This window comes from Mus pahari, chromosome 7 (genome assembly GCF_900095145.1).
Source record: "Mus pahari chromosome 7, PAHARI_EIJ_v1.1, whole genome shotgun sequence".
Lineage (NCBI taxonomy): Eukaryota > Metazoa > Chordata > Mammalia > Rodentia > Muridae > Mus > Mus pahari.
The window spans coordinates 78,475,452-78,495,573 of NC_034596.1; the positions used below are offsets into that span (position 1 = coordinate 78,475,452).

At 44.5% G+C, this 20,122-nt stretch overlaps 1 protein-coding gene across 2 annotated transcripts in view; it reads right to left on the reverse strand.

The window, feature by feature from the left end:
• The window catches only part of Dpf3 (double PHD fingers 3), a 278,537-nt gene that overhangs the window by 147,641 nt on the left and 110,774 nt on the right, over positions 1-20,122 (reverse strand). For both annotated transcript variants that reach the window (XM_021201848.2, XM_021201849.1), the window contains exon 2: positions 11,756-11,916. In XM_021201848.2, the coding sequence (XP_021057507.1) occupies positions 11,756-11,916 (161 nt within the window). The remainder of the gene's footprint in view (positions 1-11,755; positions 11,917-20,122) is intronic.

The window sequence follows — 20,122 nt, forward strand, 5'->3', positions numbered from 1 at the left end:
AAGGAAGAAGGGAGGGAGGGAAGGAAGGAGAAAAGGGAAGAAGAAGAAGAAGAAGAAGAAGAAGAAGAAGAAGAAGAAGAAGGAGGAGGAGGAGGAGAAGGAGGAGGAGGAAAGAAAGGGAAGGAGGGAGGGGGAAAGAAGGAAGGAGCAAGGAAGGAAGGGAGAAAAGAAAAGAAAGGAAAGGAAAAAATAAAAAGAAGATAACAATGTAACCTTAAAAATCACAGGTCTGACCACTATGTGGAACAAGAATGTCTACAATGTCCCTGACAAGCATGCCCCAAACACAGCCTTTGCTTCAGAATCCCTTGTTCTCTCTCTGGCCTGAGTCAGTCTTCTACACTGCTAAAATAGGACACGGGGATGTACAACATCATGAAGAAGTTGGTATCTCTAGCAAAACCCCCTAATTATCCCCCCTTTAACCTACCCATCCCATTTCCAGGAATCCCAAAAATGTAAAAATGTATATTCACTATAACTCAGCAGTTGTCCTTCTATGGGGACCTACTTAAACAAACAACAAAATACACATGCAAAGGACTTGTTAAAATGAGTGTGGTGGTTCTGCTATAAGCCCAGCACTAAATCAAGCACAGGGAAAGAGAGGCCCAGAGGCTTCGGAGTCCGGGGCCAGACTCAACTACAGAATAAATAAGACCCTATCTTCAAAGCAGAGAGTAAGAGGGCACTGGGGAAGGGGTTCATCTGGTAGAGTGCTTGCCTGGTGTATATGAAACCCTGGATTCAGCTCTCAGGAAAGCATAAATCCAGGGATGGTGGGGTATGCCTATAATCCTAGCCCTTGGGAAGGAAAGGCAGGAGGACCCAAAATACAAGATTATCCTTAGCTAGATAATGAGTTCAAAGCCAGCTTGGGTTACATGAGATTGTTGTGAAGTTAAAAAAAAAAATGGAGAGTAAAGAAGGAAGAGAGAGTTAATTCTACCAAAAGCTATTTAAAAAATAAAATAAAATAAAAATAAAAAGCCTCTAGTCAGGAGTAAAGAGGAAAATAGAATTACCAATGTAAAATACTGCTATAACTTCTACATGTATTAAAAATCCAATAATAGTCTGAGCAACATTTTCTGGCTGTTTATTTCTAGATAATGCGTGTGTGTGCACACAAAGTGTGTGTGCATATTTGTGGCATGGCTCATGTATGGAGGTCAGAGGACAATTTGCAGGAGTTATTTCTTTCCTTCCACCACGTGGTTTCAGGATAGAACCCCAGGATAGCTTGTGTGACTCAGCAGCACATGTCCTGACAGGCTGAGCCATCCTGCAGGGCCCTGTGAGCAATGATGTACAACTAATTTAAGTGACTTATTCAAATAGACACACTACGAAGCTTACCCAAGATGAAACTGACAACCTGAATAGCCCTGTGTCTGCTTATGAGATTAAATTTATAGTTCAAAAACGTGCCCAAGAAATTACCAGGTCCAAATGGGTTCACTGGTAAATGCTATAAAACATTTATGGAAAACAATACCAATTCTATAGATAGAGTCTTCCAAAAATTTGAAAGGGGGAAAAAAAACTTCCCCAAGTTCTTACATAAAGCATCCTTTAGTACTCAACCAAGACATAGCATCACACAACAGCAGCTATAGACCAGTATCTCTTCAAATAGAGAAAATACAAATAAAACGTTGGTGACATGAAGTATTGTGGTAAATCTCCAGCCCAAGTATGCCCCAGCACTGACAACGCAACTCAGTTAATATGAATACACGCTGTGCATCTAGATTGGGCAGATCTACTGCTACACCACCATCTTCCACAGCTTATGAGACCCCCTAGAACTAAGAGGAAAGGAAAGAGAAAAGGAAGGGAGAGAAGGAGAAAATGGAAGAGGGAAAGAGTGCAGAGGAGGAGGAGGAAGAAGAAAAGCTGAGCAGAAGCACATGGCCCGGAGAAACCACAAGTTCTAAGGGGTCTCATAAGATGGGAAAGACGGTAGATCTCAATAGACATTTTTAAAAAGCAAAAGTCCATTGACATTTAAAAAAAAAAACTCTCAGGGGCTGCAGAGATTGCTCCTTAGTCTGCCCAAAACATTTCTATGAAAAAAAACTATAATCACCCATAGTAACCTTAAACAGTAAGTGGGAAGATATGCTTAGAAAACTGTCCATTTCCCCAGATGTAACTATAGATTTCTAGAAATTAATAGACAGAAAATCCATACAAGGGTGTAAAGGACCTAGGATAGTAAAAATAACTTTGAGGAAAAAAAGTTAAAGAAATACAACATCTTTGTTGTTGTTGTTGTTGTTGTTGCTGCTGCTGCTGCTGCTGCTGCTGTAAAGACAGAATCCTTCTATGTAGCCCTTGCTGGCCAAGAACTTGATCCTTAGACAAGGCTGACCTCAAACACAAAGAGATGAGCATGCACCTGCCTCTAAGTACTGGGATTATGAAGTGTGCAAACCATATTCAGCTTAATATCACCTAATTTTAAGGTGTATTGTGAAACAACATAAATGAGTAAAGACAGCAAAGAGCAATGGAGCAAAACTTAAAGTCCAGAGGCAGAGCCACAGATTTGTGGGCATCTATTCTTTGGTAAAAATACAAAGGAAATTCAAGAAAGGCTAGTCTTTTCAACAAATTATACTAAAGGAAACATCTGCAAAAATAAACTAGTTCATACTTTGCACTGTACAAATTATAGCACCAAAATAAAAATCTAAAATTATAAATTCTAGGAAAAAAAAAACTATACCATTTAGTAGACAATATTTTCCCAGGTACACTGCCAAAAGTCCAATTCATAAAAGCACAAAGTGATAAAATGGATTTCACAAAAAAATTTTAGCCCATCTGCTTATTGAAAGAGGCTGTTAGGGCAACAAGAATACAAATCAGAGATTGAGAGAAAGCGTTTACTCTGTGTGTGTGTGTGTGTGTGTGTGTGTGTGTGTGTGTGTGTGTGTGTGATATAAAGGTGCTTACTATGTAAGTACCCAAATCCAACAATCTTTCAGTGGGCAAAATTGTTGAACACCTCAGCAGTGAGCCTATGAGTAGACCTGGGAATATAATAAGCAATGCAGTATCCTTAGCCCCCCTTTTCTGATTCCCTAAGGGTCCTTCTGTGCACTAATAAGATCACCACTGACTGGAGGCTTCTCTCTAGCCTCAGACTGGGAGTGTTGCCAGGGATACCAAACACACAATTATCAGACTGGAGCTTCCAGTCTCCTCCAGACCTTCAGCCTCTGACCTCTGACCTCTGATCTTCATGGCAAGAAAAGGCACTGGGGTCTGAGCAGATTGCTAACAATCAGTGTCCTAATCACCCATGTACACCTAATGAAGGGGCCACAGAAACCCACAGGGATGACATTCAAAGCCCTCTGCTGGTGTGCACACAGAGGAACTAGGACTGTCACAACGAGAGATGGCACGCCAAGCCCCCTCCTCGCCTGTACTGGCTAGTTTTGTGTCAACTTGACACAGCTGGAGTTATCACAGAGAAAGGAGCTTCAGTTGGGGAAATGCCTACATGAGATCCAGCTGTAAGGTATTTTCTCAATTAGTGATCAAGGGGGAAGGGCCCCTTGTGGGTGGTGCCATCCCTGGGCTGGTAGTCTTGGGTTCTATAAGAGAGCAAGCTGAGCAAGCTAGGGGAAGCAAGCCAGTAAAGAACATCCCTCCATGGTGTCTGCATCAGCTCCTGCTTCCTGACCTGCTTGAGTTCCAGTCCTGACTTCCTTTGGTGATGAACAGCAATGTGGAAGTGTAAGCTGAATAAACCCTTTCCTCCCCAACCTGCTTCTTGGTCATGATGTTTGTGCAGGAATAGAAACCCTGACTAAGACATCACCCCTTGCCCTGGCACCTCTCCCACATTGCTCATTCAAACGGTTTTCCCTTTTATTGTTTATTCTTTGAGAATGTTATACAGTGTGGTTTTATAATATTATTTCCCATCCCCAACTCTTCCCAGATCCTCCCCCACCTTCTCTACCCACTCAATGTCATGTTCTTTCTCTCTTGAGAAAAGAAGAAGAAAAAGAAAAGATAGGCAGTGGAGGCACACACCTTTAATGCCCGCACTGGAGAGGCAGAGAGGCAGGTGCAGCTCTGAGTCTGAGGCCAGCCTGGTCTACAGAGGGCATTCAAGGACAGTCAGGGATAGACAGAGGAAAATCCTGTCTCAAAAGTGAAAAAGAAAAAGAAAAAATAAAGAACTAAAGAGAAAAAGAAAAAGAAAAAATAAAGAACTAAAGAGAAAAAGGAAAAGAAAAAATAAAGAAAGAGAAAAAGAAAAAGAAAAAGAAATAAACCACTGAAAACCTGTGGATTCTTGTGTTGGTCATCTTCCCCTTCTGGGCGTGGGGCCTGCCCTGGGTATGGCTGACAGACCCATTCAGTCCGTTGCAGAAGACTGGTTTTCTTTCTTCCAGCAGCTATCACATTCAAACAACTTCTTGGCTGTAGGTGAGGCTTCATGCCCACTCTCCCTGGCTTGAGCTTGTGCAGGCCTGATGCACGCGATCACAGCCTCTGTGGGTTTATGTGTGCATCTCTATGTTGCTTGCTCATCTACTGCAAGAGGAAGCTTCTCCAGTGAGGGTTGAGCTATGCACTGATCTGGGTCCCCACCAACTATGTCGCTGTGGGATCCTTAGTGTCAGACAATTACAAAGGAATGGAGAAGAGCCAAGGAGGTCATGTGTGGTGGGGGGACCCAGGGGGATGGAGATGACTGAGGTGGCTCCTTTGTAACTAGCTGCAGGTCCAGATAGAGAAACTGTTTCTCGGACCTCTGTGAGTCACTCTAGCAAATGACCAAATCTGAAGGGCATCATGGGAGCTCCTACTTTGTATTTAGAGGTCAGAAACACAGTTGACAGCCTGGACTTGTAGTTGGCCCATGGAATGAGCAGTCTTGGAAAACTGGACCCTCCATCTGAAGGGTCTGATGATGCTTCAGGTAAAGAGAGTGTCAGAGATTACTTACACTGTGGATACACAGGGAGTAACTACGGGGAATCAAACAATTGCCAGTGTGAAGAGAACAGCATACCTGTTCTTGAACAGATGTGTAGTGCATGGATATGGAAAGAACAGCTTGTTTTCAATGGCAAAAGAGCACATATAAAGATGATCAGTAATACCATTAATTAAAGGAACACAAGTTAAAACTATAGTAAGCATCACTATATATCCTCCAGAATGACCAGATTTCTTCTTGACTGATAGTGTGTAGTATTAGCCGAGAGAAAAAGCAGTGGAGCCTTCACACAGAGCCGCGGGGGATAATCTCTACTTCACTTTGGAAAACCGCCTGGCAAGTTCCTAAAATGTTAAGCATTCACCTTCTTCATGATCTAGCCATTCAGTGTTTGAGCCGTTTGCTCTAGAAGAACTAAAGCACACGTCCATGCGAAGACTTGAACACAGATGTTCATAAAAGCCCTCCTTAATAATAGGCAGAAACTAGAAAGACACCTGGACCTTCATCAGCAGGAGAATGGGCATAAAGAGTGTGAAAGCCATAGGTCAGGACACTCCCTGGCAAAGGAAGGAGCTGTTACAGACACGGGTTAGCACGTGGATGATGCTGAAGTAATTACGCCAAGTGAAAAGAAATGTAGACACCGCCACCTCTAGAATGGAGCACATAGCTGTAGATTCCAGTATAGAAAGAGATCAATAGTTCACACACACACACACCCCAAGGAAAAGGGAGAAGAAATAGAAAGATAAAAAAAGAAAAAACTGGGCTAAAGGGGCTTTAGAAACTTTGTAGGGTTGTGGGCATGCTCATTATTTGGATTGTGCTGATGGTCTTATGTGTGCACACATGTCCGATCTCATCAAATCACACACACACACACACACACACACACACACTCTGTATAGTCTTGGCTGTCCTGAACTAACTCTGTAGACCAAGCTGTCCTCAACTGAGAGACGCACCTGCCTCTGCCTCCTGTGTGCTGGGATCAAAGGCGTGCACTATCGTCTTTCTTTTTTAACCTTATAGGTCCTTTGCATGCAAAGGATGACTTCCAGTTTTGAAGTTTTATGGGAAACCTGCGTGTATGAACCTGTCTGTCTTGGCATTTGTATATGTTTCTTGTGCTTTTCCTTTGTTTCAGTTTGGGTTGTTTGTTTGTTTGTTCCTATTCTAGTTTGTTTGTTATTTTATCTTACTTTATTTTATTATTTTTTAGATGCCTGTTTGTTTTCTAACCAAAGACAGAAAGGATATGGACTCAGATCAGAGAGGGGGTGGGAAAAGATCTCAGAGGAGTTCCAAAAGGGAAAACAAAAATCAAAATATACTGTACAAAAACATTCTATTTTTAATAAAAGACAAATAGAAAAAGAATAAAACACAAAAGAAACAAGAAACCAAACAGGAAATCGAGATGAACAATTGTAATCCAAGAAGCAAAACATTTCCCATGAATGAAGCTCATTAGCAGAATCCAAAGGAGGAAAATAAAAGAGAAATTATAGAAATTGTTCTATCTGAGGAACTGAAAAAAATGAATAGACTCTGGGGGGGGGTGTGCTGCAGACATGGCTCAGTAGTTAAGAATACAATCGCTCTCTAGAAGATCTGGATTGATTCCCAGCACCCACGTGGCAGCTCACACGTGTCTAACTCCAATTCTGGGGGATCCAGCGCCCCCTACTGGCATCTGCAAGCACTGCACACACGTAGTATGCTTACATTCATTCGGGCAGAACACCCATACACATAATGACAAAGGTTTAAATTTTTTTTTAAGATTTATTTATTTATTTATTATATGTAAGTACACTGTAGCTGTCTTCAAACATTCCAGAAGAGGGAGTCAGATCTCTCGTTATGGATGGTTGTGAGCCACCATGTGGTTGCTGGGATTTGAACTCAGGACCTTCGGAAGAGCAATCGGGTGCTCTTACCCGCTGAGCCATCTCACCAGCCCAGGTTTAAATTTTTAAACCAAATATAGAACCTAGGGAGCAAAGAGGGCAGCTCTGGAGCTGGCTGTAACAAGAGACCTAGCAAGTGTCCTCTTGGCACCCCAGAAGGAAAGTGAATGGGGCTGAAGATGATTGCCAACAAATCTCTCAAACTTGGAGAGAAAACAAAACAAAAAACAAACAAACAAACAAACAAAAAACCAGCAGCCCAAAACTCCAAGTAAGCTTCAAGCAGAACAGATTTGAACAAATCTATTCCAAGGCACATCAACATTAGACTTTTGAAAATAAAAGCAAAGAAAACCCTTGACAACAGTGAAAAGAAATGACACTTCTGAACATACAAGGGAAACGCCACATGACAGGCAGCAGATTTCTCATCACTAGCCTGTCTTAAGACATGGCAAGTCTTTCAAATGCTAATCAGAAAAGATGATCGATTTGTAATTTTATACCTAGCACAAGTATTCCTTGGGAATAAAGGAAAAATAAACATGTTCTCCAAAGAAGGCAATCTAACCCTCACCACAGATCTTTAGGTAAATGCGATAAGCATTCTTCAAGCACTGAAAGTTGTGGTTGATGACTTGATGTGCTCTTCAGTAGAGAGAAAATGTTTAACCTAGCTATTTTATTAGTGCTACCATCCAACCAACTGAGTTAACTGGTCTGTAAAACAGCTAGCTTATAAATGAACTTGGTAAGGGGACTTGATGAGATGAAAGGTTGGGTGTGGCTATGAAGTCATTGTATGAAAGAGATCTTTGCACTGAGGAGTTTCCTGTCGATTATAGTGTTGGTTACATGGGATAAAATGACAGTATCTCCAGGAAACCCCATGGAAGAGGAGGTGGGGTGTATGAGGCAGGAGGTGATAGAGGACACAAAGAAACACTAAGACCCTCTAAATCAATGAGCAAAGTTCATGTGAACTCACAGAGACTGAAGTGGACTGCACAGGACCTGCTCAGGTCTACACCAGGTCTTCTGCACTTATATTATGGCCTCCAGTTTAGTGTTTTTATGGGACTCGTGTGTGTGTGTGTGTGTGTGTGTGTGTGTGTGAAAGAGTGGATCTCTGTTTCTTGTGTCTTGGGCTCTTTTCCTTCTGTTGGTTTGTCTTGTCCAACTTCAGTGAGATAGTTTTTGTCTTTTCTTATTATATACTATTTTTTATATTTAATGAATGAATGAATGAATGAATGAATGAATGAATGAATGAATGAATGAAAACCTATACACTAGGGTAAAAGTTAACAACTGTCACTCATACCTGATGAGAGCAGGAAAATCAAGTTTTCTCCAATGGAGTAACACTGGGAATATCAACCACTCAAGGGCAAATCTCATGTTAAGGAGTAGTTGGACAACATATAATAGACTCCACAGTTGTGTGTATGTGTGTGCATGTGTGTCTTTATTTGGTTATAGTTTGGTGGGTTTTTATTATTATTTTGTTTTCTTGGTTTGGGGGATTTGTTTCTGTCTTAGAGTTTTGTCCATTTTTTTTTTTAAAAAGAACTTAAAGATGGCTGGCCAGGAAGGGGGAAGGGATCTGGAAGGATTTGGGGGAGGGAAGAACATGATAGAGATATATTTTCATTTTAAAATTGTTTTAAATAATAAGGAAGGAAGGAAGGAAGGAAGGAAGGAAGGAAGGAAGGAAGGAAGGAAGGAAGGAAGGAAGGCAAGAGCTTCTCACACACACATTTTACCATTATCAACTTCCAGTGTGATCTTTGGGGAAAGTGAACGAAAACCAGACAGGGGTTCTAGGTGCCATGTGCAATTCCCAGGAGGTATATGGTGACCCAACATGAGAAGCTAATTTTAAGAAAAGGAATTCTATGAATCCTCCATACAGAGTAATCCTTAATGAGTAAAACCAAAATGAAACCTATAAATCCAACCATGTAGAAGACTTACTGTCACAACCAACACAGAAGACTATCTGAAGTGACTTTGAGGCACAGTGGCTTGACACCACAACCTAAGGAGGGCAAGAGATACAAAGTGCAAAAAGAAAAACTGTTAAGCCCTGTCCAGTAATCTTGCTACTAATAGCCCTGCTGTTACTGAACTACCGATATAACTATTGTACACTCTGTATACAATGAAGCAAAGGTGTCCACATCATTAAATCCAGGTTCAGGGGTATATGCATATGTGTATATTTATGCATGCATTTGCATACATGTGTATGTACGTGTGTGGTACATATGTACATGCATGCAGTCGTGTATGTCTGTGTGTGTGTGTGTGAGAGTGTGTGTGTGTGTGAGTGTGTGTGTGTGTGTGGTGGGTATCTGAGAAAAGGGATATAGAATAAATACAGTTAAATACAAACTATTTAAAACCGAATTGGCTAGGAAATAGTATAATTCAATAGCATTCACTTAAAAATATCATACTTTATGGGATGCTGACTAAAACGTCCAAGAAATCATGATAAACCTAGGGAGCACAGATGGCCGTTTCAGAGCATCTATGAAAACAAGAAACCAGGGCTTCTAGGAGAAGCAGTTCCATCTAGGTCTAAGGCAGGAAGTGCACAAGGTGAGCTAACATCGATTTATCCCAGTATCAGGGGGGCAAGGAAGCCATCAGAAGGAACTCAGGCTGTTTCCAAAGCCCTTCTGGACAAAGATGGGACAGCGTTAAGCATCAATCAGAATAATGGCTGCAGTGGGTTAAAGTGCATCAAACAGGCTTAAATCCAAGTTCATGGTAGCACTTAAAATAACCACATTGATCAACTTTGGACAAGACCAAGGAACCAACTCATTATTCTGAAAACTGATAAATAAACACAAGGGAAACATCATTTATCTCCTGTCAGCTGTACCTCATAATAACCAAAGTTTTAATGAGGGGACGTTTTTCTTTACAGAAGCTGTAGAGCTAGTAAATGAAAAACCACCATGGCCTCTAATCAAATGCCACATTGGGTTTTTGGTTGGTTGGTTTTGGTTTTTTTTGTTGTTGTTGTTGTTTTGTTTTTGCAACTCTTTAATGGAATAAGAATCTGGATGGTTATCATGAAGGGCTGGAAACGTGAGTGAAGGGAGATCATCAGACTGCGTGAGCCTCCTGGTGAAAGCCCAAACTACCACCTGTACCGCTTTTGCCAGAGAGAGAGAGAGAGAGAGAGAGCCTGAATAAGACTCCAGACCTAATTACCAATTCGAAGCTATAACACCATGGGGATGCAATCAGCAAATCTGAGCTCTGGGAAACCCTACAGTGCAAACAACCCAGTTTCTTCAACAAATAACATACAAAGGAGAAGGAGTCTCGGCGAAGCCTGCAGATGTCCAAAGGCAGTGTCACCGTTGCAATGCAGGAATCCTGTCTGGAACCTGGCTTACACTAGAGGTAGCAGGAGAAATGAATGTTGACCATTTGATTAGGTCCTAGGCTGGCTGGGTCTTCTCAGGCTTGTCCTATATCTCAGGCACACTTGCAATCCTCTTGTCTCAGCTTCCTAACTACCATGATTTCAGGCGTGTCCCACGGCACCCAACTAGTTTGACATTTTAAGTCCAGAGTATTTATACGTGACATGATGTGCTGTCCCAGATCTACTTCAAAGTCCTCGGGAGTCAGGGAGAAAGGTAGAAGCTAAGCGTAGATGAGATGGCCGGCCATGAGCTAGCTGCCTGTTGTGCAGCTTGGCCATGAGGATTCTGATTTTATTTTGCCATTATCTGAATTTTACGTAAATATAAAACTTTTCAAAACAACAGAAAAGGTTTGTTGACTATGCTCATAAAGAATCAGGAGTGGCAGCAGAGGCCTACAAACCCCAGCCCAAGAGGTAGAGGTGAGAGGAGCAGGGGGAGGTCCAGGTCGGCACTGGCTCCTTAGAAAGTTAGATCAGCCTGGGCTATGGGAGACCTTACCAAAAACAGGGAAGGGGTTACAAAGATGGCTCGGTCAGCAATGTGCTTACCGTGAAAGCATGAAACCTAGTTCAATCCCTAGAACCTATAGAAATGCACAGACTTTTAATCCCAGAGCTGGGGAGGGTCCGGGAACAGGCAGATCCCTGGGGCTCACAAGCCAGACAGCCAAGCTGAATCAGCAAGCTCTTGGCAAAAGTTAAAAACCCTGTTTCAAAAAATAGGATGAGGAACAACTAAGTAAGGAAGATAGTTGCATGCACACATGTAACACACACACACACACACATGCATGCATGTGTGCACCCTATTCACACATGGAAACAGGTATATATATACACATGCATGTGAGCACACACACATACTTTAACATAAGTAAATATGACCACAGAAAAGTGCATCTCTAGAACTAGCTGTCTCCCTAACCTACACCACTGGGTTTTTTTTATTCTGTTCTTAGAAGCCTAGAAGTTTAGAATCACAGTCATGACAATGATAATATTCAGCACTTTGGAGCATATAGTATGCTGAGTTGTTTATAGATATTTTCATTTAATCCTGATAAACTCCGCGTAGTAAATACTGAGATTATCCACACTTCACAGATGACAAGCCTCAGGGACAGAGTTCTGATGACAAAACTAAGCTCACCCACAGCTAAACACATTTACAGATTTTAGCCAACACCCAAGGGTGGAAAATGAACACTGCTTTCTTTGGACTTCTTTGAGCTAAATACCTCACATCATCTTTGTCTGGTCCCTTGGATAAACTGTATACACAGCTAAATTTCTTCACTGTGGGTCTAGCTTATCTAACTCCCAACCCGGCCCAGCTGTGTGAACTCCCAGACACCATAGTATTCCTTCCTCCAAGCTGGAGCCGCTGTGCATGCTGGGAGTGGCATGACTTACCCGGGCCGCGGTGCCTCTTCTCCATCCAGATGTAGCAATTGTTCTGAGCCACCCCAGTCTGCGAGTCCAGGAAGGGGAGACGCACGCTCCGCTCTGCGCACAGCCTCGAGTTGTAGCTCCGGCAGTGCTCAATGGCTTCCTTGTAGAACTGGTCCCCAAGCCTACAGGAGACAAGAGAGCAATGGGGTGAGACCAGAGGAAGTAGAAACACACCCGGAAGGAAGTAGTCCCCTCCCGTCTCTCCAGAAGAGCTACATTTATGGCAAGCAAGTCAATGAGCACCAAGAGCCCTATTAAGGGACAAAATACAAATTGTCATCAAATCTCTACCAGATTCCATTTCCTGTCCCAAATCTACCAGGTCACTTAGAGACTCCTTTAACATGGGCTCCAAAGAGCAAGCCACCAGTAAATGTGACCACCCCTGTCCTAAGATGTCCCTGGAGGTGGCACATTCTATAGCAATGTTCTGCTTAGGACTTAGAACATCCAGCCACCAGAGCCCCCTCTTTTAGCATCCCCCATACTTTGTTCTCGGAAGTTGCAAAGCACACACAGACTCCCATTATGACGGATAATTTAGAATAAAGCATTTAGGATAAAGATTACATGGGCAGAGGAGATGTCCCATGGAGGTACAGCCATTCACTGTAAGAAGCACGTGAGAAGGGGCACATGTAGATCTTCTAAGCCCACAGATTAAGATAATTAACTTTCTCTGCTCCAAAAACAAGCAAGAGGGGCATTTAAACTAATGTGTGACTCCCCTCCCCCGGAAATTGCTGAGGGGGAGTCACTGTCTTTAATTGTATGCCTACCAAAGTGAGTCCACTAGGCCCCAGTGCAGAGCCCCACACCTATGGCCACATAGTTAAACATAGTAGGTCACAAAACCAAGAGCCAAGATTGTGAGACGGGAACTTGTGTATGGAAGGCTGCTGCGGTTAAGCAAGCCACAAGACAGTGGTAGTGGGTAAGAGAGATGAGAATGCATTGTGTGCATAAAACAGTCAAAGAATAATAGTGAGGTCACAAAGAAGGCTCAGATGTTAAGAGCACTCACTGCTCTTCCAGGAGACCTGAGTTTGGTTCCTACTATCCAGGTCAGGCAGCTTAAAACCTCCTGTAATGCCAGCTCCAGGGGATTTAATGTCTCCACAGGCATGTACCATGTATGTGGCATAAACACACACACACATTTTTAACTAAAAAATTATTATTAATAATAATTGAACTCAAAGCAAGTCAATGCCCAAAGTTGAACCCACAACTAAAAAACCATCCTGATTTGCAGGGTGGTGATCTGACTAAACAGTCAAGTTTAGATCTGTGAATCTTTGATTAAAAAAACATGACAATGATATAATTGAGCAGATTAAAAAAAAAAAAAAAAAAAAAAAAAACAGTGAAAACAAAAACCTAACATATAAAACACAGGCCCATCTAAGGCAAAAGCTAATAGAGAAACCCAAATCCAACAGCATAACCTCTGGCAGGAGAACCTGAGCCTTGTGGATAGAGAGGCGTGGAGGCAGGAAGGGGAGGGACAGCAGGAAGAGGAAGGGCCACAAAGATTGTGAGGGCCAACTGGAGACCTGCGTAAGTCGTTTGAAGCACTGTTATAACTGTCTGCCCCATTTCCTCTGGCCAGTCTCTCCCTCCCAGAGGTTGTACAGCTACCAAAATATACCACCACCTGGGGACCAAGTGCCAAACTCAGGGCCCATGGGGAGTAGCTACACTCAGATCGTAACAGGTATCAAGAGTTCTTATGTCGTACAACTGACAGCACCGTGCATTTCCAGAACTCTTCATTCCTAAAAGCAGAACTAAGCAAGCATCAGTCAGTCATTCTTCCTCCTTCCCCCCCCACCCCCCCACCCCCGTCCTGCCCGCCACTGTCTGCCTCTGTCATTTTGACTAGCCAAGTACTTCATAGGATTTGGATCTTTTGAGGACAGCATATTGCACTTAGCATGTTACAGCACTCTAGATTCGTCCGTGCTGTAACATATGGGTATTCACCCATCTGTTTTAGACTATTTCTATATCCCATATTCTGCTGATCAGCTCAGTGGTCAGTGAAGACGTGGATTGCGTTCAGGCTTTAGTCACGATGAATATAGCTATACTCTCTAGAGACATACATCCCAGTACCCTGCAGACATACAGGTACAAGTATCGAGCCTATACTTTTAATTATTTTGAGTTCAGGCCCAAGAGTAGATTTGATGGACCATCTGGAAATTCTGCTTTGCTTTGCTTTGCTTTTTAACTATCTTACTGTTATTCACAGTGGCTGGGCCATTTCATAATCCCAACAGCAATACACGGGTTTCTAATCACAACACATTTCATACTGTTTGTTAGAAACCAAGGTGATTTTTTTTTTAAAGTCAATGGGTCAGATCCTATTAAAGATTTATCATTACCATTACTAGTGTGTGAGTGTCGGGGGCAGGGCACTGTGTGGAGGTCAGAGGTCAACTTTGCAGAAGCAGCTCTGGCCCTCCAACAAGGATGGAATTGAGGTGGGTGGGCAGGCTTGCTCAGCAATAGCCTCTACCCACTGGGTCATCTTACCAGCCCCCAGCCAAAGGATTTAAAACAAACATCTTACAATTGGGGGTACAGTGATGGGAGGTTTCATTTGTTATCATTTAATCGTTGGCAAGCCTCTGGGAAACAAACAAGGCTCCTCTTGCTCTTCACCTCCGAAGAGCCTGGTACCCACACAGAAGGGCCAGCCTGCACAGAGGGTGTCCTGGCAGTTACAAAACCAAACTGCCGTCAAATCCTAATAACCACACAGCTGGAAATGAACTGGGGAGGGGAACTGAGAGCCCATTAAAATGCTATAAAACGGAATAGCACATAATCCAATGTAATCAAAGATACTAACAAGGACCATGAGATTGATCAAAAACGAAGAACATTTCCGACGAAGGGTTTGCCTGTGTCACACCAGCCTGGATGGCTCCCCCACCCCCACCCCCACTCCCCAGTTGAGGCAAAGCATCTCAGAGGAATGGAGCTTTCATGGGCAGTACAACCCCCGCAAGACAATACAGCCTGGCCAGGGGCCCCCGCCATAGTGATGGGAACTGGTCAAAATACAAGAGGGCAAGGTTTCCCATCTAAGTACTAAGAGGCACACTGGGGGGACATGTGTATTTTCAAAAGTGAAATCTTTGTATGAGTGAAACTTGTGATAAATATCAAATACGGAGTGGTGTCGGAGTTCTCACCTTTCACCTTTACGCGGGTCCCAGGGATTGAACCCAGGTCGCAGGGGCTGCACGGCAGGTGCCTCTAACCCACTGTGCTAAAGACTGGCGCCTCAAAAAGTGGCATCCTACAGCCACTGGACCGTCACCTGTTTCCAGGGAAGTCACTTTAAAACAAACTGGGCACTGGCAGCGATTTGAAAACAAAAGTTAAAAGCCATTTCTGGAGATATGGGAGGAGGATGAATTTAAGTGGCACTTCTCCGAAAGTTAATTAGCCAAAATCTTCACAGGGCTTTCTGCACGCTCTAAGAGAAAAATCAGTGCCCAGGTCTCCCAAACCCGTGGAAAGCAATTTAAACAGAAGAGAGGACAAATGTCCTTTCCAATATGGAATTCATAAATGAATAAATAAATAAATAAATAAACAAAGTCCCAGAAGGAAAGGATCCCACCCCATGGATGACATTTGCATTAAAGCCACAGGGTGTGGGGGCAGAAGGAATAGGGACAGGCTGGCAGCAAATGACTCATTTTGTGGAGTTGTGACCAGTGTGCCCCAGGCTGGAGCAGGCATGGACCAGCCTCAGCCATCACCTGTCTTTACCAGACCACGGGGGCTAGATTACCAAGGGATGATTGATGTCTTGGGCCGGAGGAAGCTGGCACCAGGCAGGTTAGAGTGATGGGCCTCATCAAGAACCGACCCCAGGCCACTAAAGCCTGCAATCAGAAACAGAAAGGCGAGAAGTCACTGGGCTCTGAAAAAGCCTTCTAGTCTGGAACACCAGCTGCTAGGCTCTAGAGGGCTTCGTGAGGGGCGAGAGGTCACACATGGGCAGAGGGGCCCAGTTCAGCTTTAAAAACTAGATGTCCAGGGACCTTTTTTTGAGCATGTCTGTGGGGAGATGAAGTCCAGGGCCAGGAGGGCCCTCTGCTCCTCATCTGACCTCCTGTTCCAGAGAACTTGGTCACTGGCTCAACTTCCTGTCACTGCCATGAGATCATGCTCAGGTCTAGCCCTCCAATCAGACACTCATCCTGATTGTCCCACAGGTCCTGTGCTCACAACTAAGGACGTGTGTCACATTGTACTTCTATACATGCCCATCCAGGCGTGACAGAGCATGCCTACAATCCCAGTATCTAAGCAATGGAAACAAAAGGGTTACGAGTTCAAGGCCACCCTGGGCTACATAGCCCGTGTCTGTCTCCAGTAGAGGGAGATGAGGGATGTTCAAAAGGCAAACAACTCATCTTCTGCCAAGAGCCTCTTTCCTCCCCAGCTCTCATTCTTCTGGGGGGGAGCAAAGAGGGGGTCACCACTCCCCACCCACGGAGCCGCCATCCCCTGCCCTCACCCCGTTTGGCACTGAGTTGTGCCACTTTCCAAAGTTCTTGTCTATTCTCTCATATCATATGGTCTCAGGTCCCCTCTTGCTGTTACAGGACAACCTTGGCCTACTGTTTGTGCCTGTAAACAGAGATAAGCTGGACTTGAGCAGCCCTGGCCAGAGAAACTTTTGATCCCTCCTTCTCTCCAGCTTCCACCCTCTGTGGTGCCTCTGCCCGCCCCCCTGCCAGCCCTGCAGCTCCCCTCCTGCCTGCCCACAGCGTCAGCCACCCGCCTTTCCCAGCCACCCGCAAACACACATGAGACTCACCTCCAGAGCACTAACACCCTGCTCTTTTCATGTTAGCATGTGTAACTGACACGGGAAGCTCTGTTCTCACTTAGCTTTCCATAAGCCCTTGAAAGTTAACGGACAGTTGTTGACAGGGGAAGGGAACCATTTTAAGCCCCTTGATGTTGTACTGCTCATAGAATGTGGCCCTTGAAAGAAAAGCTAACCACTAGGTCATGTCCTGACCCATCAGATTATGGTATCTGAATATAGAGCCAAGGAGCCTTTAGCCATTAGGTCGTGAGGATGGTACCTGAAGAATCGGGTGAAGATTAAGGAAAGAATAAACATAGGAGGGGCTGACAGGATAGTTCAGCCTGGTAAATGCTTGTCTTATAAGCATAAGGACCCGAGTTCGATCCCCAGAACCTGCATTTAAAAAATGCTGGGCACTGTGGCACATGATTCTAATCCCAAATTAAGGCAGGCAGAGCAGAAATTCAAAGTCAGAAATTCAAAGTTGGTCACAGGGCAAGCCTGAGGCCAGCCCGGGATGCGTGAGACCCCACCTCAAAAAATGAAAAATTAAATATTCGTCCCCATACAGACACACTTGAAGACACATGCAAGAAGGTCTCCACACTTAATAAGCCAGGAAAAAGAACCCTATCAAGAACTTGACATGGCTGGCACCCTGATCTTCAACGTGAAACCTACAGAACTGAGAAATAAATGTCGCTTGAGCTATTCAGTCTATGGTATTTCATTACAACAGGCAGAACAGCCAGTGAATAGTGCTTCAAATAGAAAAAGCTACTGGGATGGGGGGAGGGAGGAAGGGAGGGAAGGAGAGAGAGAGAGAGAGAGATTGAGATTCCAAAACCCTTTCTCCCCAATCATTTTCTTATAGCTAAAACATCAATACTATTACTGTACCAACTGAAACCTAATTCAATGTTTAGCATGTCTTCCCTGATTGTTGAGAGTTAGGGTTCACTGGACTGTGAACAACCAAGAGAACAGAGACTGTATTAAGGGGGGGCCACAGCACACAGCTGCTCACATTGAGCCATGACATCCTCCCAGGGACCAGCAGCTCCAGGGCGAAGGAGGTGACCTGGATCAGGGAGGCCAACATCCCCTACATCCAGGACTTGAGCCTGAGGCGTCCCCTACATCCAGCACAGAAGCTGGTACACGGTTGGCATCCAGGAAGTTGCGCTGTGTTCTGTCTGACCACCCTGTTCCCGCTGGCCCAGGGAGGAGGCATTTCCACTTGACCACAACCCATATACCCCATACGTACACTTAGTCCGAAGCGTTAGATGCACATGGAGGTCCGCAGTTTAGAGGCCTGCCCGCTTGCAGCTTTAGCAGGGAAAGTACGAAAGTCTGCCATCTCCCTGTCAGGGCTTGTCACCCAGTGCCTGGCTTAATTGCAGCCATCCCTGACCAGAATCATCATAGCTCTCCACTCGTCCATCCTAGCAAAGAGAAGTCTTCCTCAAACGTTCTTTTAGCCTTTTGCCCCTTGGCACAGAATTCAAAGTGGCTTCCAGTGATGCTCTGCCTCTGCCAGGCTGTGGGGACTGAGAGAGCAGGTGTATGAAAGGCTGGGTATCGGGCAAGCCTGTCCAGCTCCACACCGCTCACAGGCTCCCCGGCCCTGGGCCTTCCCTGCGGTTCACATTCTGTGTTCTGTAGGCCAGCAGAAGGATGTAATACTCTAGAATCCAGGACACAGAGGCAGGAAGACCTACAATCCAGTGTCTCCTGCCGCCTCTCCTTGAAGCACAATCTGTTTTCTACCACTTTGGGGCAATAACTCTGCCTAAGCAGGCTGGCTAGTCCTCTGCATGTGACACCCCACATGGAATCTTCACTACCGGAGTGAATTTGACGTGGTCAGACAGACACCCGCTCAAACTTCTGACCCAAGCTGAACCTCTAACGTTAGAGAGCAAAGCGGTTGGGACATGATGCAGTAGGACCCCTCCCTCGCAGAGTCTAAGAACCAGAGGCCACACCTGACGCATCTGTTAGCCTGTCCCGAAGCCCAGGACAATCTGCCACACCGAGTTGATAGATGAGTAAGTGCATAAACAGGAGAAGCAATCAATTGGCGTTAATCTTCATCTGACGCCTTTTCTGCACACAAGCAGCAGAGAGGCTTGTCCGCATGGCCAACAAAAATACTCATGTCCTTCCACACAGTTTGGCTAATCTGAACAGATTCAAGGCTAGCAGAAATCCTCCCTCTCCAGAAGGGTCCCATGTTATCCTGCCCAGAGCACTCAGGCTCCACATCTGTGAGTCTACTTTGTTTTCCTGCTCTTTGCCGCCTTCCTTGCCTCATCCCCACTCAGACTGTGGGGGTCTTGAAGATGGGGCCAGAGCCTTGTATTCTTGCCTGTTCCCAAACCACGCACATTAAATCAGTGAGTGTCAGGTCGGAATGCCTATCACAACTCTGTCGGAGATGGCTGCCTCAGCCAGGTGGTAAGAGTGCACGCCTTTAATCCCAGTACTCAGTAGGGGGAGGAGGCAAGCAGATCTCTGAGTTCAAGACCAGCCTGGTCTACAGAGTGAGTTTCAGGACAGCCAGGGCTACACAGAGAAACCCTGTCTCGAAAAAATAAAATAAAATAAAATAAAATAAAATAAAATAAAATAAAATAAAAGGAAGGAAGAAAAGAAGAAAAGAAAGGAAAAGGAAAAGAAACCAAACAAAACCAAAAAAATAAAAAAATAAAAAGCTAACCCACCGAAAGCCAGTATTTCTAGCCCCCTCCTCCTCATCTTGTGAAACCTTTGTACGTGCCCCTAGATACCAAACAGTCTTAAAACTTGACTACAATACCCTTACCCTATACAACTATACACTAGCCAATAGCAGTAGACGGTGAGGCTGAGCTCCCACCAATGGAGTGAGACACGCTTGCAGCGCTGAGTTAGGATAAAAGTTGTAAAGTTGGCACCCTGGTACCCCTGCTTGCCCAGTTTGGGCTGTTGCACGCTCCTTTGCCAAAGGAAATTACCTTGCCAAGCTCCTTTTGTTCCCGTCCATGTGTCTCTGTTCATGTCTACCTAACCTATGGTCTAATCAATGCCTTCCGACACAGACCATCCCTAGATGGAAGTGTCACAGCTGTGGGGTGGGCAGAAGTCTGAGCATGGGGTGGGCCAGAGGATACCTGACTTCTGCAGACACAGAAGCAGACGTCTGAAAACAAACATAACACCCTCACAGGGCCGCCATGGGTTTTTTTTCCCCTTGTCCTAAAAGGGAGGTGTGGGTTCACCTCAGCTCTGCAAGTTCATTTCTTCACCGGAGTCAAGCTGCCCTGCAGGAAGTCACAGAACTACTGACATCCTCAGGTGTCTCATTGCAAAAAAAAAAAAAAAAAAAAAAACCAAAGGAAAGACCAAAGGAAGGGAACAGGTGAGGCTTATGATTTGAGAAGTCCCTCGATGGCAGGGAAGGCCTGGGGCCGGCGTGTATGGCTGCTGCTCAT